We start from the raw sequence: 24,631 nt of genomic DNA, 5'->3' as shown, positions 1-24,631 counted from the left end.
AGCCGGTTTTATCACAAAAGTCATTTTTTTTAGCCGGTTCTGTTACAAAAAGTCCATTGACAGTAACCAGTAATGGTAACCGGTTCGCTGGTCTCATAAAATTTCGTGAGACGGTTCAAGAACCGATGCGAACTGGCTGCTTCTCTCCAAAGTAATAAAACTGTGTCAGTAGACTTCGCCCCCAACTGGGCAACGACCATCAGTTCGCCCTTCAGAAGTGAAACGTTCGCTAATGTATTGAAAGCAATTTACAAGCATTAAGTCAACACACCGAGACCCGAGACTGATCAGACGCTAAACCATCTCCCCAGCGATCGTAGAACATTCCTCGCTGAGTTTTGGCTGCAAAGTCGCTTCGGTAATGAGAGCAAGTCACACAGAGTAGTTGGTCCCAGTGGGATTAGGTCTAGCCAATAAAGAATATTCATATCGTGTTACATATGTCTTGTTATAGACAGTATGTTGGTTAGTATGAGTTTAGAAGGAAAGGTGATAATTATTTTTTTAGTCATATACAGTGTGCGTTGTATAGTAGAGATGCCCGCAGTTTGTAAAATATATCTTGTAGTATTAGTGTGCTGAACAGTCAGGTTTGTATTTTCAATGTGCCATGTTTCAATCAAGATCTGACTGTTGTTGTACGCAAGTTGAAGTTGAATTAAGACCAAAACCTTCACAAGAGGTGATACTTAATTACACCTTTTTATAGTTCCATGTACATATATATATATTACACAATGCTAAACATGTCTGTTATATTCTGTATTCGGATGTTTGTTTAAAAACCAAAAGTTTTTACTTCAGCTATGGAGCAAAGGCGTTGTGAAAACGAGGTGGCATGTTTCGTTTTGCTTATTGTTTTTATTTATAAACTCATGTTTTATTCTACAAACTATTAGTGGTTTCATCAAAACACAACTATTATAAGGACAAACTGTAGTTATGATAATGTGACAGCACAAGAGCTTTTTAACAAGTTTGTGTTCCCAGAGTCTGGACCGCCACAAAAAAACGTGTGAAAAAAGGGAATAGACTTAATTCGTCCGCGCCCTGATTCGCTTGAATTATTTGTATTTGAGGTGTTTCATGGAAGTGGGCCATTCTGAAAGTACAAGTCGTAAAAGCGGACCTGTCAGTTCCAGCAGGGTTACATTAGAAATGTAGTGTTGTGCCAGATATTTATTTTAAAAAGCTTTGTGCTATTCTATCAACGTTTTTATTGTGTAGCGTTACTACAGATAAAGAGAGACAAAAAACTTTCTCTAGATACGTTACTACGGCTCTGTTTTTAATAACGACAGCAAACACAGGCAGTTTACATTGATTTAATACAGGACCGAGTGTTACGAAAAGAACAAACATTCAACGCTGTAAATTTAGTGGCAGTACGAAGAACATAGTTTCCCTTTGTGTGCTTTAAGGTGGTAAATGTGACTCACAAGCCGAGCTGGAAAACAGATTTCCACACTGTACTGGGAACTGTTTATTACACTTTAAGCGCCGTTCCTAAGCAGTTGTATACACAAACCGTAACACGGCCTCACAGCGTTTTGGTAAACTTACAATGAGCCAACGACCTTCAAGTTGTAAAGACTTTTTTTGGATGACCAATTTCTTTCTTTAAACGTTCGAGTTTTTATCACACTGCATTAAATTTTTATAATTGTCGGTGATGTCATCAAGATTTGTCGGTTATAATCTTTTTTGTTGTTAGTTAAAGAACAAGATAGTACGACTTGTGGTTTAAACATTCCTCTTAAAATGACAGCGCTTGTCAAAGTTTGATACTTACAACTATATTTAATTTAAGTTTTATATTTTTAGGAAAACGCCTGTACAAAACATCTGTGCAAAAGTGCACAAAAAATAAACGAGATAAAATGCAACAATTAGTATTTTGTAAAAGATCTTTCCTCCAATAGTAGGCGTCGTATATCCACCATCACTAACTGTGTTTTTCAGTATTAACAAATGATAAAGTAGCCCTGATTGTGCATTAGAACCGCCTAGACCGGTTCCACCAATGTTCGAGTTTACTTACAAACGCCAACCACACTTTCTCATGAGCTCCCGCCACATAATGCTTCATAATACGGCATAGCTGCAGCGCATTCAGCCATTATCCACCAATTGTCCCCTTCCGCTGTTGCGCTACATAGCATTTTAACGTTGCGCAGCTATTTCCGGCTTAGTAATTGTTTGAGTTCGGTCGTGTTGTTATGTTGTTTTCCACCTAGCGAAATAATTTAACCTTCGAATCTATCAACAAAACTGTTACGAATCTATTAAAATTTAGAAAAAATTCGAAAAACTTACATGCATGACTGATTGCGTGTTTGGAGAAGTTTCTACACGCATGAGCGCTTTCCTCACATTTGCTTCATCAAGCTCATGGATCCGGATGAACGACATTTAACTCGTGCGAGGCGATCAGCGGGTTTCACCACAGTCTGCGCATGAAATGTCACAGAAGAATACCAACCACCAATGTAGGCTAACAAGCGGTGGTGGGATTCAGCCAGTTCGCACCGGTTCTATACGAACGTCACACGAAATTTTATGAGATCAGCGAACCGGTTAGCATTACTGGTTACTGTCAATGGACTTTTTGTAACAGAACCGGTTGAAAAATATGAGTTTTGTGATACGAACGGCTGGCCAAAAAATTGAATCCCACCACTGCTAACAAGTACTTGGTAATGTAAATTGCGCAACGCTCGTACAAACAGTGAGTCTGGATATTTGACGTGTTCAATCGAGGTTGAATGACCTACCTTGGGATAGATTTTCCACAGAATAAAAACATACTTAAAGGGCATTTTATTGTGCAAAAGTTGTTTTGGGAGATTGATTTGAGTTTATTCCAATCAGTATGTACTTGAGGGTAAATTTCATTTTTTAAAGGTAAAACGTGAAAAAATAGTCCAGACAAAAGAAACTTCAATATTAAAGCTGTTTTTTTACAGCAACTTTGAATTCACTTAACCATTGTTTTTTTCCTGATAAATTCTGCCTAGTCAGCAAAACTTAAAATGACAGGCGTCGATTACAAATAGACATGGAAAGGCCATTAGCCACTCAGACGTCTTTTAGATCAATTAAGTACCTGAAAGGGCGCTCTCTGATTGCGAACCTCACAGCAGCTGCACATACAACACATAGAAGATAGGCGTTAGAGTAGTGAGAAACAAAATGATGTAATCAAGCGCATCCGAAATCCGTGTAATTTACATTTGACATACTTGTTACAGACTGAAAACTTTAAGAAGTCTGAAGCCATTCACCGTTTATTTAAGTCATATATGTTTCACCTAATACAAAGGCATCACATGTAGCTAAAATAAAAAAAAAACGTTAAACAATCAGGCACAAGGTTAACTGTAAAGCATAAACAAGAGTAGCAAAAACCTTTTGACAGTAGGTTTAAATTAAACCTTTTGTTTCCACAATCTGAACACGCAGTAAAAGCGTCCAAAACACGCAGAATCTGAGGTTCGAAGCAAAAAAGGCAGATAAGGACGAAAAACGTGTAATTGTGTCTCAACACTTCAAAATTTCGACAGCGCAATTATTGTCAGATGAATAAGTTGTCCGCATGAGCTAATATAATCATTGAACTAGGTGTTACCAGCCAGTTGACTGCATAAACTCGATCAGAAACACCGCTTTAGCAGTGCAGAATTTCGCACCTTGCGTATTATACAGAGGCCTTTGGGCGTTATTTACCTTAACATAGACAAAGTAAACAGGAGTTTAAATCGTATGCAAAACATGTTGCAGGAAGACCGAAGTGTCCATAGCGTCTTGTGGAAATAATGTAGATACAAGGTCATGCAGGCTGTCACCGCTGGACAGTTCCTTGGCAACAATGATCACGTGCGTGCGTTCAGCGGTGGGAAAATCCCTAGAATTCGCAGATCGAAATGGAGGAAAAAAGGAATGAAAGGAAATGTCTCGCGGCGCACTCAGCTTACTGCGTCACGAGTGAGACCAGTAGAAAGAAGGCGGCTGCGTTGCAACTTGCATGGCGAGAAGCCTGAACTGGGATGTGTGCTTCAGGCGTATTCAGTAAACCACAATACTTGCCAGTACGCGAGGTTTGATGCTGGAAGACTTACTAGCAGCAACAACCCAGGAAGGTAAGTGACGAAGGCACACGACACACAGGCGTGATGAGCCTCACGACAAGGTGAAGTGTAAAGTAGCTCGATCAATTTGATAAGTTGTTTAGTTTGCTGAGTGTTTCACACCAGACAGAATGGATTAAGTACACCAGTGACGGGGTTAATAAAGTTCAAACAGTGAGGTTAAGGATTTGAAGTCGGCCAGTTGCTGTTTGAAACCCACTTCATAGAAACAGTCGACAGAACAGCATGCTACTGCAGGGGTTATTATAGTTCATGCAACAGACCAATTCGTTTTCCTGGCGCTCGAATGTTGATAGTTTTAGGAAATCGACATGTTGGTTTCCAGCAATTGGTGTTCTGTAAAGGTTTTGTTTCTATTTTTAACTGTTGGTGCTGAAATCGACTCAGTGTTATCACGTGGCGCGTTGTTCCACCTTATGAAAGTCGGTGTATTAAAATTTGTCACGCTCTCTTGGAGAATTTCTACGATTTTATCGAACCGTACAGACTTGTTGTTGTGCTCTATACAGCCTTTGTTGTAGTTTAACGTTTCAGGTCTTTAAGATTAGAGGCTTTTTAAACTGGTGTATCGAATCTACATGGCGCAGTAATTAGATACTAGAATCATGGGTAAAAAAACGCTCCCATGGGATTAAAACTGGCGTGCTTGGGGGTAACTATAAGTAAATATACTTGAGGGTAAAGGGGTAAACTATATAAAAAAGGGTTTAGAACATCTGTTGGATACAAATATACTGGCTCTGATTTTTTTGCTTAGATTATTCAAAACCGTGAATAGTGTACCTACATCTGTTGGATAGTTCGCAAAACAGCAAAACCGCCACAAAAACGGTATTTGGGGGAAAATTGCCCAATGCAAGTTGGAACGTTTACACACTGTCGAACTGCACTGGTTAAAAAACAGATCAATAACCGACAAAAACATAGAGTTGGTTCCTATCGCTGGTTTCGGAAGGGCATTGGGCTATTCAAAGCGAGCGCGTTGATACTAATCATTCGATTGTTTATCGTGCGCTGCAGGTTGCTGTGGTCAGAGCGCTGTTTCATTTACCTGCTGATGCTGATTGTTGGTTTCAGTCATTGCCTATTATTAATCGTTTGTGGCTTACTCATATAAAACCATCATAACAAAACCTATCAGCAGCTAGGTAAAGCCGAATTCTGGTGACTTCGTTTAGCTGAAAACGTACTGCATATATATTGGACATTGAGAACAAGAAGCTTTCAGTGTTGTTTCAGCCACAGATTCGGGTTCATTGTGTTCAATTTTGGTTGGTTTAGCAAGTTTTGTTTATGACTTTTGTCTGTCGCATTTTCACGGAGATTTCACGGAGGGCCTCCATGTTAAATACCTTACATCAGTGGTTCTCAACCGCCGGTCCCCGTCAAATTTCCTGCCGGTCCGCCAAATATAATACAATTTTATATCTCAATTGCTAAATGCAAGATGTTGAAGAAATCGTGTGGAAGTCAACGCTCTACTTCGCCTTGCAGAAACATCTTTAGAACCGCGTTTAACACGTATGATATCAAACAGACAGCAGCAAACTTCTCTTTAAGTTGAATTTTTCATACTTTTTGAATTGCAAATTTTTGTCGTGTTTACATTTTAAATTGACTTTGAAAGTCCACCGGTCCGCAAAATTTGTTTTGAAAGATTACCGGTCCGCAAACTTAAAAGGTTGAGAATCACTGCCTTACATTTTATAGCCCTACTTGATAACTTAAAAACTAATTGAGTTCTCGAAGACTAGCATTTTAACGTGGCATCACTCAGGCACCGCAGGGTTTTTGATATTCAGTTAGAATTTTACGGGAAAGTTTACTGTCAGGTTTTTGCTTGCAAGAACCACAACTGGAAATCATCAAAGGATTATACCAAAACTGATATTAGTTTACGAAAACGTTTCATCGTATTTAATAAGTCTTGTTGAGCAAAATTTGCATTATTTCCTCGATAAGGAAACGCTCTGAGTAACTCAGGATATCCTTCTATTTTCAGTCGCAACAATATAATCTTAGTTCTGAAGCCGACCAATCATTAGGCACGTTTGGACGCCAGATAATGGTGCTTCAGTAGTGTTGTTGGTAAGAATAACTCGAAGACATTATGCGATTCACTGGAAAGATTCTCAAACTTCTGGTCGGGATCGGTTTGGTGAATTATACCATCTTCGTCATTTTTTGGCAACTCAAAGGAACTATGAACCTTAACACCAGGTGAGTTACTTATTGTTCGCTTAATTTGAAAGTTGGGAACCCGGTAGGCTACTCTAATTCTCGCAATCCCCAGCTAGTAAGGTCCTCTCCGGGCGTCGGCAACCTTTTAAGCGACGCGTGTCAATTTGCTTGTTATTTCTCTTGAGGTAATGACTTCGCGTGCCAACATTTTTTTAGGGTAATAGTGGTTTGTGTCAGCTGATATCAATAGCAAACAGAAATCAGGCGTGTTGGTTGGATTTTAAGACTATTAGATGATAAACAACTGGAAACCATCATGTAACAGTTTAGTATTTCAATATAAACACGCAAACCGTTTGTGAAAAATCACCCTGAGGCACATGTGTCAGGGATTGCCGACCCCAGTCCTGCAATAGCCAGGCTTCATGTAAACACCAACGATCAACTTTACTATACGCAATTTTCCATACTATTTTAGAGTGACTGGTGTTTACTATGATAAGTTGCGTAGTTTCAGTTGAGGGGTTACATGTCACAAAAGCTGTGCAATGCGTACTCTGCAAGTGCAATGAATTGTTTAACAAAATTCCGCCCATCACTAGCTCAATTCATATCCATATGGTTGTGGCTGTAAACATTTATTAGTAGAAACGTTCCACGAAGTCATTTGCATGAGAGGAAATAGTCAAGTGTTTCCCGTACATATTGTTGTTACTCGGCTACCATCTAACGCCTGTTGGTCACTTGGTCAATAAACGGTCGTTCATTTAATTCCACTCAACAAATAAAGATCACTTAAATTATACACAGTTACTTTTACGCTAAAGACCCATTGGCACTCTAATTACGAAATTTCGATTTGCAATCATTTTAAATTTCCAAAACAACCAAATTGCTCAAATAATTTTATTTCTTATTTATGAACTGTCTTAGTTCGTAATTAACACGCATACCCACAAATAAGATGTTTAGTCAGCGTTGTATGAGTAATTTAATCCCGAACAGTGTCCTGTTACAGTGCTCTACTGAGAACAGAACAAATGTTTTTTGTCTTCGCTTTAAACAATTGACAGTTCTTGGGTCGACTTGGCAAATCCACAAAAAAACACGCAAAGCTTTTGTGTTTTGACAATTTTGCACTAACACCAAAATCTTATTGATTTTTGAAAAAGACACTGAACAAGCGAAGTACATTTGTTCATAGCTAACTGATTTTAGCCTGAAAAAAAAACTTATGATGCAATATCTAACTACATCGTCATGTTTCAATCGCTGGACCTCAAATTCACCGCACTTTAAAGCAAAGTGTTTTTGTAGGTCACTTTGCAAACTAGAAACACAAAGCTTAAAGTAATTTTGCTGTGCGGTTTTGGGTGAGATTGATTTTGACAAGCAACAAGAACAAAATGAGGTTCTGCCGCTTTAATGTGCACCTGCTGTTCATTATCAAGGTTAAATGGAGCGTATTGCGAACTGACGCATCTGTTTTGTCAAATAATGTTTCCTACAGCGTAACATTTTCCAAGAATTTCACTTAGTTCCAGAATGACCAGGAAATATCACCATTATAATTGCGTGAAATTTTTAGTTTTTAAACTCACCATGGAAATAGACTACTTGGTGTTAGAGGTTGATGGGTTAAGACTCGGCTTTCCTTTTACTTGAATAACAACTAATTGTCTGTTTTCTTCTGCTCATACACGTTAACGCTATACGTTTTGTGGATAAATTATTAACGACAGATGGAACACAGGGATATGAGGGTCGTATTACGTTTCATGTACAGCACTATACAGTTCGTAAAAAATAAACTAGAGTAATATTTAATGCTTTCTTTAAGCTGCGGGTCTGATAACTATGTATAGTGTTCGCATAATTTTATGTAAGAATAACCGTGTTATACATAAAGAAACAGAAGTTCTATTGATGGTCACCGTTACGAAATTATTCGCAATATTGAGGTCATTTTTGATTCGTTGACATTCATCCAAGCATATCACAAAACCCTAAATATAAAACCAATGTTTTCTTTTGGCGTGAACCACACCTAGGATGGACATGGGTTTGCCTGCACAGTCCATGGCACTGAATTACCGAGTTACGCTGGAAACAAAAGCAGCACGACAACGTGAGGAATTTATATTATTGTGGGCTCTTTTACCTGCTCCTTGTGCGTCTGTTGTCACACTGCCAATTTCGAACGCGTAGCCCCTGAATAGACAAAAACTGTGTACCCAACAATTGCCACGACACAATCCATTGATCCAAACGAATACGGGCCACAAAATTGCCTAGCAACTCATCACATGATGTAGCACCTAGCAACGAATAAACGAACAGCAAACAATGTTCCCGTTCCGTGTATACTAGGGATAAAGTTAACACACAAAACCAATTGCAATGGTGTTGTTCTGAATGAAAAGATATACCGTAGTGGTACGTTGTGGTCCCACTAAACATTGCACCAAAAAGATTGAAATGTGAAAAAACAACACCTGGCTTTTTAATCTGTATCGCCTTAAGCTACAGGTGTTCACCAGTCATTCGTGCTGTTGTCTTGCCATTTTTATTGGTTTTAGTTGCTGCTTGGGGTTTACATTGGCTTTGTATAGAGCCTTGTAGAAACGGCGATTTTTTTGCATCAAATAAGACATTTGTGCCTTTCACGGTCACGAAAGCACATTCAACATTAAACTAACCCGAAGTGATTTATCTATGGGTCAGATTTGTTTTTTACAATTCAACTTTTGCGATACCCAATGCGAATAGCGTTGGTGCGTCGCGGAACGGGATGTGTTATGACAACTTGACGAAGAAGTTCGTGTGACACATCAAAAATCGGAGGAAGGCGCCAAGAAAACATGTGCGCGTGTATGTCTGTCGGCATTGGCGCGCTTATGTAAGCTATACATGTTGAACTATATGTATTTCCTTCACTGCAAACCAGTCTGAACATTTCTAAGGAATCGAATTTAAAAGAATTTAAAACACAAAATTGTCAGAAAATCATTGACGCAAATGGTGTAAACGGGCGTTGGAAAAAAGGTTCAATGTGGACGGATCAACATTTGTTTTGTCAACATACATTGCGAAACGCAAAAATCTTCACCTAAACACCATTGAATTGCTCAACAAATTTGCCATAACATCAGCAAAATGGAACAACTGGATGCCACTTAAAATACATCTGCTGCTACTGGTTATGTAAGATCTTAAGCATAAGCCACGCGCCACGTTGCTAGGCAAATGTTTTTTTACAAAAATCGATAACATATTCGTTAAAATGCGATTTTCAGGCTTGTATTAAATTATGTGTCAGGCCACATCAGTATAAGTTGCTAGGATACGGCTAAACCACAGGTAATTCAAGCGTTTTTCAGCATGATTATTGCAGTTGACCATAAACTGTTTTTTTTTTTAATTTCTGTTACTTTTCTAACGCAACAACTTTGAAACAAGACGTTTAAAGTTTACACATTGCTCGGTCACTGCATGTAAGTTGTATGTAAGTTCAGAAAATTGTCACTGAAAAAGTGCAAGGTTTAGGAATTTATTCTCACAGCAGACATCCTCTGCAATAAAGTTCGACTGTTTCGGCAAAATCAGATTTTTCACATAATATAAGTGCTATTCACAGGATCTGTCCCTCTAATAGTAGGCATGTTAATATCCACGATTTTCACATAATAAGGAGTGTTCTGAGTTATAAACAATTCACGATTTTAAAGATTCAAACTAGAAACAAACTAACCGATACATTTGTACAGAACATGACAGTTCCACAGCAGCTTGTGTCATTCGCAAATGAAATGAATGCTATAACCAAGCAGCACGTAAAATCAGTAAAAGCAACAAAAAAGCGAGAACCAGCGCGATTGGTTGGTAAAAACTTGAAGATAAAAAGCGATAAAACAGTCAAAGGTCAAATGTTGAATAGGTACAGTGTGGGGGTCGAATTTGTGTCAACATTCAGCTCGGGCTGTGTTCTGATATGTTTGAAAACTCAAGGCAGCAGCAATGAGTGTCTATTGTAATACAACTCCATCATAACTTGGCATTACGCTCTGTCATAATGTAGCACACGCAACTTCTCACGGAAAGCCTTTGTTCTTGTGTAAACATTTTTCGTATTGTAATACAACTCCATTATAACCTTGCAGGGTCGCGAGGAATCAAAACAACACAGCGCTGTGGAAAAGCAACACAAGTTCCACAACTTTACTAACAACAACCACCACCACAACAACATTATCTACCACAACCGAGTCCGTCAAGGATTCCAAGAGCTACATGAACAACGTGACGACAAAACGACCGGAAGCGACATACATCATCGAACCACGTGACATCGTTGAACCTTATCAGATGTCAGATTACAATTTCAAGTGTCAGAATTATAAAAGAGAAAAAGTATTCGGTGAGTTTTTTGGGCCGGAAATCTATTACTTGCAATGTACCAGTGTTAATTGTGTGATATAGGGTAACTGGTGTTTAATCACAGCATAAGCATCTAATGTTGCTCACAGTGGTCCTTAGTCTATCCAGGGAGCTTGTGTGTATGTCCAGACACATGAAAATATATGCTGTGCTCAAAATGGTGTGTGGCCTCAGCGTGCACATCTAATGTTGCTCATAGTGGTCCTCAATGTACATGGGAAGTTGTATGTATGCCCAAACACATGACAATATATGCTGTGCTTAAACTGATGTGTGGCCACAGCGTGTACATCTAATGTTGCTCACAGTGGTCCTCAATGTATTAAGGGAGCTTATGTGTACGCCCAGACACATGAAAAACTATGCCCTGCATAAACTGACGTGTGGCTACAGCGTACACAGCGTTAACATCTAATGTTGCTCACGGTGGTTCTCAATGTACATGGGAAGTTGTATGTATGCCCAAACACATGACAATATATGCTGTGCTTAAACTGATGTGTGGCTACAGCGTACACATCTATAGTTGCTCACAGGGTCATTAGTGTACGCAGTGAGCTTTTGTGTATGTCCAGATTCTGCTGCAAACTGTAAATATCAGAAGGTCGCAATTGATCACGTCAAGGGCCCAAAGTCATTTTAGCACCACGTTTGTCTTTTTGGTTTTTGTCGAAACCCTCAACGCTTGACCGACCGCACTGATACGGGGTGCTTAAAAACTCAGCAAGCGTAACGCGCCTTATCTGGTCCAGTGGAATATTTGCACGAGTTTGAGTCATCTTAGTTTGTACGTCACTGTTAGCGTAGCTGCTGGCACTGTTAGCTTCAGTGCAATGGTGAAAAGTCCCGGTTTGTTTCCATAAACGTCTCTATGTCGTAAAACGAATACGTGCTATACAACGCGTTCCTTTGAATGGTTAAAAACCTGCTTACTTGTCGTTGATCCCGGGTACATTTACTTTCTGCTGAGAACCCTTACATTTGGATTTACGACGGATTTGCGACTTGAATATGAACCAGTCTTGAATACAAAGAACTTCTATGTTGGGTCAGTGTGTTACGTCATTTTATGACATAACACGGTATATCAGTCAAAGAACACTTGAATTACAAGTGTCACCAATTAATCTACCAACAACACCAAAATATCCCCTTTATTTTTTTTTTCATCAACGTTAGTGGATTGTACGTTTGTTTTCGGCGTCTGTATTCTAGCAACAAAGCTTAGGAGATCGAATGAAACCGCGTTTCCATTCAGCCCGTTGTTTTGAGGTGTTTACGTTTTTTTTGTGGATCATTGCGCGCCGTTCCGCCTTAACGCACCTAAACTGAATTGAGGAGTTTTACGTGCAGTCCGTTAAGAATGTCCCGAGTATAAAACGTTAAACTATTTTGACATCATCCCACTATAAAGTTTTTGCAAAAAAGTTGAAGTTTAAACTTAAAGTTTTCAAACACCTTAAAACCAGAGTTTCGAAAAAAAAAAGCTTTTGATCAACAAAACAATCTAAAATCATTTGCACTTAGAACATTACATAATGATGGAATAACGGCCCAAATAGACGTAAAAAGCGACATGCTTTATTATTGAAACGTTTCGGCAAATGATCATTTAACAAATTTGTCGTTCAACTGGTGTAATGCTAAAGAACTTGTATTTTTGCTGACGTTTCGCCCACCAGAACGGTAGGCTTCTTTAGAGCAATGAATGATGTATTGCGAGTACACGAGCAAAAATGAACAAGCGCAGCGGGATAAAATGAAAAAGAAGTACACAAGAACAAAGGCTTTTGCCATCATCAGCGCTCTTAACTTCTTGACAAATTGTTAATAGTCTGCCGTGAACGATTAAAGCACTCACGACCGTATTGACGAACCGCGAACACACAAGAAACAGCTGCCAAATATTTGCATTAGTGGCTTCAAATTCCAAGTACAACGTCGCTTCACAGGAAATGCTTTTTAGCCAATAATCGATGACGTTTATGAGGTAACAGTTTCTTGCAAAAGTCCCCACATTTGCAACGGTATAGCGGCAACGAAGTACCGGAAACGCTTAATATATGCACATAGTGATTAATTAAGCGGCCATCAACACAATAAACTAACTCTAGCACCAACAACCAATTGGTGTGTGTAATAGTAAAAACAAACACAAATGAAATCAGCATTAACAGGTGACTAGTTGGTATAGGTGACGAAATGTGTTTGTAAAATACCTGACTTGAGTACGTACGTCACTGCTGGACCAACCCCAATCTTAGGCAGCTTAACTACGCTACTGTGCACTTTTAAAAATGTCTCGTTTAAATACAATCACCTCAATTCAAAATGTAACCTTTCAAAAACGTATTCTTTAAATACAATCATCCAATTGTAAAATGTAACCTTCCAAAAACATGTACTCGTTTAAATGTTGAAAACTGTAGTCGCTTAAATACAGCCACCCAACCCAGATTTAAAACGTAACTTCTTAAAATGGTAATCGTTATTTAATGAATGGTGTAATCAACCTAATGTCCCGAAATGTCTTCGCAATAATTTCATAGGGTTGGGGTGCCTTGCAGTGTAGTTACTATGCGACGAAATAACTGGTATTAAACTACAGTTAACAGCAGATAAGATATTAATTAAAAATGGTGACCACCGATTCGAAACAAACAAAAAAACAGGAAATTGTCTTGCCAGCCATAAGTGACAAAAGGAAATATCGGATTACAGTGGCAAAGTGCCAACGTTTTCGTACAGCCATACCAACTAGTTCTCGATTCTTCTAAACGTGCATACGGACAACACTTCAATACATCTTTCACAGACCTGTGTTTTTATAGAATATAAAGTTGGCAATAGTGAACAAGCGTTTCGTTCACCAGGTTATAGCAGTTGAACGACAATTTTGTTAAATAAACTTGACAATTGAAAATAATGCTAAGTGGTAATTTTCCTGTAATACTAAAGGAAATTAAAAACACTCATGTTTACCAATTTTGCACTTTTGATTACAAGTTATAATAGTTTCATTGCCAATTCCAATTTCTCTACTTCTACGCCCATTACAAAGTAAAGTGCAAGATTGGACGCTAGTTTTATGGTTTTTTAAACACCCATAAATATCGAAGAAGCACAGGTTTTTGGTGGGGAAACACTGGTTTCGACCATTTGTTGAGTTTGGGGTTCGGTTTCTCGTTAATTGGAAGAATAAAAACATGTTGCAGTTGTGGAAACGTCAGTTTGTCGTTGTTAAGTGTCGCACATACTGTCAGGTTCCATTCCATGTGGACCGTAACGTAACGATAGCATTTACAACCTATCATAGTAAGTGGAGCATTGTGACCACAGAGATAGGAATGCCAACCCTTTATTTCCATTTTCTACCTTTGTTATTATGTTCGATTCAGTGGCACTGTACAAACCTTCGCATTTGGTGGGAAAAAATTAGTGCCAAAATAAAGACATTGTACCCCGGTGGATGCAATAGGGAGTAAAGTCATATTAAATTCGTCATATCGAATTCAGTCGATTGTAAAGGAAAATGTTTCATACAAAATTATCAATTCGGTCTTGATTTAGGCTACTTTAATTATAGCAGCCATGCCTTTCGTTTTGTGACTTTTTGAGGTATTGTGCGCCACCAGTAATTGCACAATACGCCATATAGGTTGGCCATCTTGGCTCTGCGCCTAAACCAACCAACTGTACTTTAACAAATATATTGTAAGTTAATTTGCGACGCCGTAGTTCAAAGCAATGTTTGTTTTAAACCAGATGAAATAACACTATTGAAACCGAGAACAACTTCAAAGAGCCCAGTCAAATGTATCCAATCAAGCAACCAACATTCCTTATAATTGCGCCATGATCAACTTGACTTACATCATTGCATTCACATTCTATCAGCTCAAGCGTTGCTAATTTAATACCAACGTTAAGTTGAACTAATTCAATCATTAAAAATGTACGCTGAGAGCTTCCTTTAAGGTTTGTAAGTTCAAAAGCGTCCTGTTTTATAACAAGAGCGATATTAGATTTTGTAAAAACCTCTCCAAGCCAATCGATATAGAACTCTACTTCGCGGTGTAAACGTTGTGTGACGTGTTAATAGAAACTGGCTTTATTTAATGACTGATGCCGATAAATTTCCGGCGTTTTGAACCAAACGATATATTCTTAATCCACTTCAAGCGAGCGGTATTAAAAATACAGTATACACAACAAGCAAACGGTATTTAAATACCAATGCAACATTTTGCAAATACCGCTACTGTACAGCAGTTGCTCAACAACAGTGCGCTGAAGGTTAGCCAGCTGCGCCATAAGACATCAAAAACGTTCATTTTATTATGTGATCTTCATGTTTCAAGACTATTTTTTATACCAATGATGTTCGAAATTTTGGTCATTTTATAGGTGCACCTTGGTAAAAAAAAGTTTTGGAAACCCTGCTGGTGTAAAGCGTCGCTTTTAACACTGAGGGTGGTCAGTTAAGAGGTGGGCCTTTCCGCTTCGTGTTTGATAAAGTCATAATAAGTTTAAAGAAGATGAACAAAATTTATAACTGGGATCAGCACTAAGCGTTCATGCAGACCAGCGATTACGGCATACTTCTCATAAATCACAGTATGCCAGGCCCATTGAAGGCGCCATGCCGAATCAGCCGGTCACCAAGCATCCTAATTATGCAAGGTGTAGGTATAACGCATTTAATGGGCCGTCGTACTGTGAAGTTCAAAGAAATACTTTTGTCCGTTCCCTTCATTTCGTAGGAACCTTGTGTTAAGCTTAGGAGCCTACGAAAAAAGTCGAACGTTACGTGATCAGAATCGGGGTCAAACCAACTAATATAGATTAACCATTGATGTCGGGCCTTGCTCAATATCCGCATTAGCTCGTGATCAATTCATTACTTCAGCCAATTGGCCGTTCTATGTTGAGATTAATAGATGCACAAGGGACCACGAATGCATAAAAATCGACCAGTGACCCTTGCGGTATGCCAATCAAACGGGCTTTGCCGTTCTAACTGTATTTTAAAGCTACTTAAAGATGAATTCGACAATATTCAACATTGTGAAGACCTTCAGCTAAGATCAACATCAATAATAACCTTTTGACGTTTCGAAAGAATGAAAATAACTGCGATTTTTAAGATGAACATAAATTCATAACTGGGATCATCCCCGAAGCGTTCATGCAGATCAGCGATCACATATGAATCATCAAATCACGCCAAGCCAATTATAGTGGTTTAACCGTATCAGTCACCAAGCATTCCCACATGAAAATCTAGCTTTTCCCAGCCTACGCCTTGTCACACGGGAATAATGCTTGGTGACCGACTGATTCGGTATAACCACGGTTCCCTGGCAAATTCCTGCTAAAAGTAACGGTAAACATATAGACCTGAGCTGCTTTTTTACGAACAGGGCGTTGCTGGAACAAATTGTTTCTGGCAAAAAGTGGCATGTGGTATGTCGTGACTCGTATAAATGCAAAGATTTGTTTAAAAACGTTTGTTCCGTTTCGTATGAAAAATTTAATTTTTCGGCTGTTCTTTATTTTGGGTTTTCCATGTCGATGGCCACCCTGGGTATAATCCCTGCAATAGGCTGGCGTATTATGAACTGCGATTGTTGTAAGGTTTTCAGTGAGGTTATTATGTACGAGTATAAGTTCTGTTTTTAATTGAGGTAAATTTCGAAACTGTGTTATTTGTAAAAGTCATATTTCCGTTTTCATATTGCGTTACCTGAGATTGGTGCAGCTGTAGTAAAACGTTGCGAGAGGAGATTTTAATCAAAGGGCTGAACGATATCCTATAAATTACCGTACAAAGTCTAGGTGGTTATATTTAAATCCTACAGCACTTGAAGCGAAGAATGACATTTGAATTGAATGCAAAGAGACATGACTTCGCAAACACGACGTAATGCACACGAGAAACATGTTGCACAACAATGTAGTTACTTTCTATGCCGCAACATGAAAAGTTTGTGAAACATTGGTTTAATAAGTTGTGAAAGCAAGTTTACTAAACACATTCAACTTCGTAATTCCAGTTTGGACCAAAAAATTGGTCGGATTACGCAAAGATCTGAAATCACCGATGCCGATAAGTCTTACCACATTTCAAACCATTTGTTTCACAAGATTTAGCCGAACTATACGAAGACCTAGTTTAATTGAGGTATTACTTAAAAGCTGAAAACTTGTGAACTAAACTGCTGAGAAAAAAAGGTTGTGTTTAACTGTTTGAGCCTTTATTCTTTCAAAGATAAACATCTACATGATGTATTGCATATTAAACAAAGGACCCCCCGTTGTTACGCGATAGTCGACGGGGCTTTAATAAATTATGAAGAAAATTGTTTATTCATTAGTTGCAACCTTTTTAACCTTATCGAGAAAACCAATCTTACATTAGAAGTGCAGGTTTGGCAACTGATTAGGATTCAGATACTAGCCAATGACGTATTGTACTTCATTAAGCTAAACCATTCTTGCCCGCCTGGCACGTGATGAACAGGCACTTGTGAATTGGTAATACAAGTACATGCTATATAAAGCCAATTTGCAGTCACCGTCAAGAAAGAAACCCATTGTCAATGCGCTTTTTGTTCAAAAACCAGCATTTTAGACGCACATATATAAGTGGACACGCCAAAAACACGCTCAACTTAAAAACACGGCCATATAAGAAGGTTATGGGTTGTTTTAAAGAAGCGCAATATTAAGACGCAAAAATAACTTCCAGAAATATTTTCATCGCACAATAAATGACCAGTTAGTAAAACAGCTGCTAGAGTTTTTATTCTAGTCTCTTTTTTAATAGCGTGACAGTACCGCGAAATTGGGAATTTGTTCGTTTGCCATCACGTCAACTGAGCGGATATGCATATCCGTAGTATAGCATTCAGCTTTAGCGTAGGTGGCCAGAAAGTACCCAGAAAGCATGCGGAGGTGCAGAGCCAGATAAAACTGCCTGAGTTAGTTCATCAGTGTAAACTAGAACTTATTAATCAATTTACTTAACCGTCCACAATTACAACATTTAAAAAAATTCCTAATAGTATATTTTCTTAATCCTCCGCAAGTACAACATTAAATACAAAATTTTCACACATAAATATCTTCTAAACAAAACTAATGTAACGTATGACTGTAATTTCGTATTGTCTACCAAATTTTACAATCTACAAATAGATGGTGGTACCGTTGTGTTAAAAAGCCCTGCTTCAAACCATAGGGCTTATGACAGTACAACACAATAGTCAGATTTTGGTGGTATTTGGTATTTGACCTTATAGGTTAACATTTCTTAACCCACATGAATCTATATTCTTTACACAATAAACAAACATTGGTCACAGTGGTCCTCAAGATTTTATTATTATTATCAAGGCAACAAACAAACGAACAAAGCAATCAAACAGCTATAGTTCAGTTGAAGGTTAAAAAACAACTTTGGGATGTTAAATTCGATATTTTCAAGCAATTTTAGGTCCCTGCGGAACCGTCCAAACCTTTTGCGCGCTGTAACCACCAATTTTTGCCGAGAAAAAATGCCACTTACTTCAACATGACACTGATTCGAGCATCAAGAATTTGGTTTGCTCCACTCAAAACTCAATACGTGTATTGGATCAAATTATAGCTGCAAGCGATAGCAATAAACCAAATTAGACGGAACAGAATGCCCATAGCCGCAGCTCTATCTTGAACAAAAAAGTAGGGTACTCTACAATCGGCTTTTTACATAATGCAATTTACATAAATATATAACTTACATATATATAAATATAGAAAGAGATATGTCGTCCTTTTTCCATGTTAAATTTTGTTGGCTAAATTTAATTTAAGTTCTATTATGTACATGCTACTTTTGGTTAGTTCAAAGATGCTATATTGTTCCTTGAATTAAATAAGATTTTAAACAGTCAAAACCTATTACCAGACTAAAAGACGCGTTCTGGTCAAGAAGGCAAAACTCATTTGTGTTCAAAACAGGGAATTATTCCTTTTTCAAACAAATAGAAACATTACAATATATGTGACAGACAAGGGTTGTCACACAGAACATCAGGTTCAACAGAAACAGATAAATAATTTACCAGACATCTCTCTCGAAGTGAAGTGCTGTTTTAAGGATCACGAACACCTGTCAGACTGTGGTGCCTCCGGCAGTTTTTCATCAACCAACACCTTTAGAAAATAACGTATTTGACCTTCAGTTTTTCTATATATTTCTCAGCCTAAACTTGGATTATGCGTTCTATTCTCACGAACCTTGAGCATTATTAAATGATCCATCAAGCATTGAACGTAATAGATTCAGTTTTACGTTTTAACACATGATTGCGTGCAATATGGGATCAGGTTGAAACAGCGGTCGTGCTGTAAACCGGATTTGAGAAAAATATGCACGTGCTGCGGTCAAAGTGTCAAATAGCAAGGCGCGCATTTCAACTGACCGCTTCATGACAGCTAACGACATGCATCTTGTGATTATGACATTTTGCCACAGTACAACAACCCGAAATGACCGCAGTTTGGAATGGCTGGTGCAAAAAAATTGGAACTCTTTACACGGATCGGTTCAATGACGAATATAACTGTCCAAATAGACCCCAAAAACGATATGCTTTATTATTCAAACGTTTCGGCAAATGCTCATGCCACCATCAGTGATATGAAGAGCTTCATCAGTTACACCCATTTAAAACCACTCGAGTCTCCGAAGATTATTGCGCAATGAAATCACTTTTACGTTTACAGAAATGATGTTGATTTAACCTTTTTCGCGGAGTCCGTAACGTAACTTCAGGAAAAACTTAGCCCAAGGCTGCAACAGATCAAAATACAGTTTTCCACAACACAACACTTCAGTTCAGCGACCGTGCAAAAAATTTACAAAGAAAGTATACTCTCCAATTGGACAAAAGTTGTGATCTTTTCGAGAAAATCGATTCCAAAATAAGACCAAAATAATTATGAATATGGAAAAATCGAATTTAGAATAAGAGAAACTTTATGAACAATTTGGGAAAATCTTGTCCAGAAGTGGAAAAAATGATTGAAAAACTTTAAAAAATCTGAGCGATAGTAGCGATCACAATACGCCGGGCCCATTGAAGGCGCCATACCGAATCAGTCGGTCTCCAAGCATTCACCACCATGAGTGTGCCGTGATCGCTGGTCTGCATAGACGCTTCAGCTTATGAATTTGTGTTCATCTTAACTGATCTATAGTGTTTTGACTTTCAGAGCCAAGTTGGACGATGGTAATCTTCGTGAAGTCCAAAGCTTCTAACTTCGACCGACGCAAGGTCATCCGCAGCACGTGGGGAAAGTATAAAGTAGTTGGAAGTGTGAGGTTGGAAAAAGTTTTCGTACTTGGCAAAGTGGAGGAGACTGAGATTCAAACGAAAATCAAGTTGGAGAATGAAACTAATGGTGATATGCTGCAATATACGGGACCCGACGATTACAGGTAGGAGTTATTGATAGTAAATTCGAAATTAGCGACCTAACCTGAATTTTGATCAACTAAAACCCGTAAGTTGGATTTGCCTAGATAAACTTACGACAAAAATGGTGAACGTATGTGAATTGAGGCATGAATCAAGTTTTTTTTTTCAAACCCAACCAAAAACTGCCCGAAAAACATACCTGGCTTGTGACTCCTCAAGGGAAACACATAGAGGTGATTAAAACAGAAGATTTATTATCAAACCAAAAACCTATCGAAAGTAGTGCGTTAATTGACGGTCGCTGTTTTTTCAACCTTGGAGCAGTAAAACTTAAGTAACGTTAAAACCCGTACTTGAAGCCTAATCCGTCATGGTTAAGTAAATGGGTAAGTTACGCACGTCAGTACGCCCGGTTTGTGCGCAAGAAATGGTAGAGTCACAAACTCATTAGCTCACAGCACACAAGGTTTTCAAAATAAATACTGATAGAGGGACTTACAATTTATAAACGGAAATTTTCTTTGGGTAAATGGCATAGGATGTTAGATATATATTACAAAGCCTTGTTTTTACGAGTAGTTCCGGTTGTGCTCCAGTCGTAGGTTCGAATCACTCTACAAGCCATATTTTTATATCTTTGGTTCTTGTGTATGCTTAAAAGATCGCCTTAAATCTGCACAACGCCTCTTGCAAACCAAAGCATTACAAATATATACATATGTTTTGGTAATTTAAAGGGGTTTGGTTGTCGTTTATTCATATCAACAGATTTTACGGTTTTGCCCACACAGTTTTTATCGGTTAACTTCGTACAAATCAATTTACACATTTGGTAGATTGCTGTTTGAAGTAGGGCATGGACAATTTATTCCAAAAATAACAGAAATGCTAGACACCTGGCAAGTGGAGAACCGGAACTGGAGCTATTTTTACCCGCATGGTGTGAAAGCAAACAAACATCAAATACATTGGCATTGCGATCCCATTTCAAATATGCACAAGACCGCACGAACGGCCGGTTAATGAATAATTAAAGACTTGATGCCGCTAATATCACAAAACCCACATACGGTGACGGTTGCAGGGCCGTGAGCATTACCGCATATCCGTATGACGTCATTAGGCGTTTCAAATACACTTCGCGCATCAAATGTATGATGTCGCCGCAAAATGTGTTCATTGTAATAAGGAAAGTTACCAAAGGACAAACCGCCATTGCCGCAATTCAAAACAACTTACAGGCAGTGGTGGGATTCAGCCGGTTCTCACCGGTTCTATAGAACCGTCTCACGAAATTTTAGGAGATCAGCGAACCGGTTTAGCATTACTGGTTACTGTCAATGGACTTTTTCTGACAGAACCGGCTAAAAAATATGACGTTTGTGATAAAACCGGCTGATAAAAAAAATTGAATCCTACCACTGCTTACAAGTTACACAAGGAGCTTTTAACTTACCTAATGAAGCAAATAACGTTTTAACAAATGACTTCACGCAAAAAGAACATTGGACTGCGTTTGTTTTGTTGAGTCGCACTTATTCAAAAACTTCTTCACTTTCAAAACGTTCAGAAGTTATATTTCCGTTGGTCACTTTCCTCATTACAATCAACACATTTTACAACTACATCATACATTTAGTACGTAATTACCGTTTTAACAAATGACTTCAAGCCAAAAACATTGGGACGACCTTTGTTCCGTTGAGTCGTACTTATTCAAAAACTTGTTTGTTTCAGGAATATGCCTTTGAAGATCTCTAGCGCCATGCAATGGGCGGCGCACAACCTACCACCGGAATTTATTTACGCTTCGACAGACGACGACTTCCTACTCAACTTCGCTTCAGCTCTCAAACTGATTCAGCAACGCATCGAAACTCGGCAACAAACGAAAAAGCTCAATCTAACCGAGACTTTGAAAAGCCTCCCTATATACTGCCTTTACTACAAAGGGGACAAAACGAAACCGGAACGTAATAAAGGCAACAAGTATTACATTTCGGAGAAGGAGTATTCAACTGAAACTTATCCGCCATATTGTGGAGGCGGATTTTACACAATATCGGTTGAAATGTTACGCGAACTGCATAACCTTTCCCGCGTCACCATCACCCTACCAATGGATGACGTGTGGGTTACAGGGTTACTACGTCAGAAACTAGGTCGCGGTGACGATAACATAGAGATCATACAGCCGCCCAAGCCCGTGCCGAAGAACAAAATTATTTGGAAACACTTTTGGGGGGATTATGGCAAAAAACAAAAAAACATTCCGAAAATGCTGTACGACTCCTGGCGTGCCTGGGAGCCGGAAATAGCCTCAAAACCGTTTTGTATCAGATAATAAAAAGCAAGTTATCAAATAACGGTAAAAGTGCAGTTTTCAGAGTCGTAACGGATGGTTCTAGCTGGAAGAGCATCAAGCAATTTATAGTTTATTATCATTTCTATGCAAATTGAGACTTGTTTGTACCTTATATCTTCCTGTTTTTGAGTTTTTTGCATCCAAAAGATAAACTACGAGTGTCTTTTCAAGGGGTTTGTAATCGATCAAATGGAAAAATTAAATTGGTAAAACGTTGCTCCAAACCAACCACAAAAAATGTTATTCCGTCCGGGTTTAGAGGCAAAACACAATCACTGTTGTGGAAAATTTAAATATGTTTTAATCACTGATCATTTAAGAAAAATATAAAGAGTATATACATAGGCTACTACCAGGAAGCTTTTAGCAACATCAGTTACCAAAGCAAACATACATACACACAGTAGCAAATGCTTTCTGTGAGTTTTGAAGTAACAATTTCCTGAGCACTGTCAACATACATTAGTTTCATGTTTTGGTTCCCAACTATTGTTTTTGTGTTTGTAAGTTTCTTTCTATTGCTTTTGCTTCATGTCAAAAATTTTCCCCTGGGTAATACTACTGTTGTGCTTACTGTAAATTTTGCTTCAATGGTTCTAGGACTAAAGGATTTATTGCCTTATTTTGATGTTATTTTTTTTGTTTATTTTGACTTTAGTTTTCTCGTTCATCCATCGCTTCAATTGAAATAGGGCTTGTAGCAACCTTTGCACATCAAATATATTGTCTATAACCCTTTGCCTAACACTCTGAGCATGTAAGGCTGCATTAAAGATTCACTTAAGGACACAACTGTCAGACACAAATTGAACTTAATGGCAACAGATGAAACATACAGGCTTATTAAGTAATGTTATTATTGCACTGTTAATAAATACTTTGGATTTGCTACATTATTAAAATATTTCTTAAATAAGACAACAATAAAAGCATTTTTAAAGCATGAAAAACATGATTCTGATGTTTTCCATAAGCTTACCTTTTAACAAACGCTACACAGACAATATGGTAAAAATAAATTTGTGCACTTAAATAAATTTAGCATATGTATGTAACAGTGAAAAAATACTGTTACAATTTTGTATGCTATACTTGAGTAATGTAGCTTTGTTGTTTATTTGTAATGGTTTCTGATGGACTGGTAATGTAGTGTATTGTTTTGCTTTTCATATTACAATTTTGCTGTTTTGCAATAAATGGTGAAAGCAAACTAGTATGCGGAGTAGTTCTTTAAGGAGCAAAATCTATATACAACATATGATAATGAATTATTTACAAAGGAGACTTTTGTAAATTCTTTGTTATTACTTTCTCAAACCAAGATATTACCAACCAGCGGTTAAATTACCTCCAAGGGTAAAATTAGCATGTTTATGGGTTATAAGTAAATACCCTTCAGTCAAGAATAAAAACTAGAGTGCTAAACAAACTTAGTAGTACATTTTTATCATGGTAAGAAATTGTACAAAAAAACATAGGAAAAGTCCTATGCTATGCTGCAGTCTGTTAAAGTATAACAAATCTGACCTAGCTGTGGCAGCAATCCACAAAAAATAATTGTAAAAAGTACAGACAAAGCCTTCAACAGTAAAACGTACAAACAATCACACCCAGGAAAGCAACTATTTTAGGCATATAGTTAACCAATGCTGGCGAATTTCTTTGCAAAAAATTAACATCACCAAACATTTTAACCAACAAAAAATCGTGGATTCATGCTCTAGGAAGAGAACAGACGTAATGTGCCCTATACATACAAACTTACTTTAATCAATTGCTTAATTTAGGACGAAAACTGTAGAAATTTCTTACCTGTAGTACACGAAGTATTTTCGTCATCTCGGTGACCAAACAAACTTGGCACTGCGTCAGTAAGTTTAAGTTCAATTTGCACAACAAATAAAGTGTGTAGTACTTTTAGTAACAGTTTAACTTTGCTATTTGATTATTACAACATGCTTACAACAAAATTCACCGGGGAATGTTTGGTTTCGCGCACAATTATTGATGCGTAAATATTTGTTATTATTTTT

At 38.0% G+C, this 24,631-nt stretch overlaps 1 protein-coding gene across 1 annotated transcript; it reads left to right on the top strand.

The window, feature by feature from the left end:
- The first annotated feature begins 3,778 nt into the window (after positions 1–3,778).
- Positions 3,779–23,812, top strand: LOC145212658 (beta-1,4-mannosylglycolipid beta-1,3-N-acetylglucosaminyltransferase brn-like). Its single transcript, XM_080080864.1, has 5 exons — positions 3,779–4,139; positions 6,151–6,368; positions 10,490–10,746; positions 20,028–20,253; positions 21,971–23,812. The coding sequence occupies exons 2-5, from the start codon at positions 6,259–6,261 to the stop codon at positions 22,575–22,577; spliced, it is 1,200 nt and encodes a 399-aa protein (XP_079936990.1). The 5' UTR covers positions 3,779–4,139; positions 6,151–6,258; the 3' UTR covers positions 22,578–23,812.
- Positions 23,813–24,631: the final 819 nt, after the last annotated feature.

Source organism: Phallusia mammillata, chromosome 2 (assembly GCF_965637545.1).
Source record: "Phallusia mammillata chromosome 2, kaPhaMamm4.hap1.1, whole genome shotgun sequence".
Classification (NCBI taxonomy): domain Eukaryota; kingdom Metazoa; phylum Chordata; class Ascidiacea; order Phlebobranchia; family Ascidiidae; genus Phallusia; species Phallusia mammillata.
The sequence above is the reverse complement of the archived record's forward strand: the minus strand, read 5'-3'. Positions and strand labels throughout refer to the sequence as shown.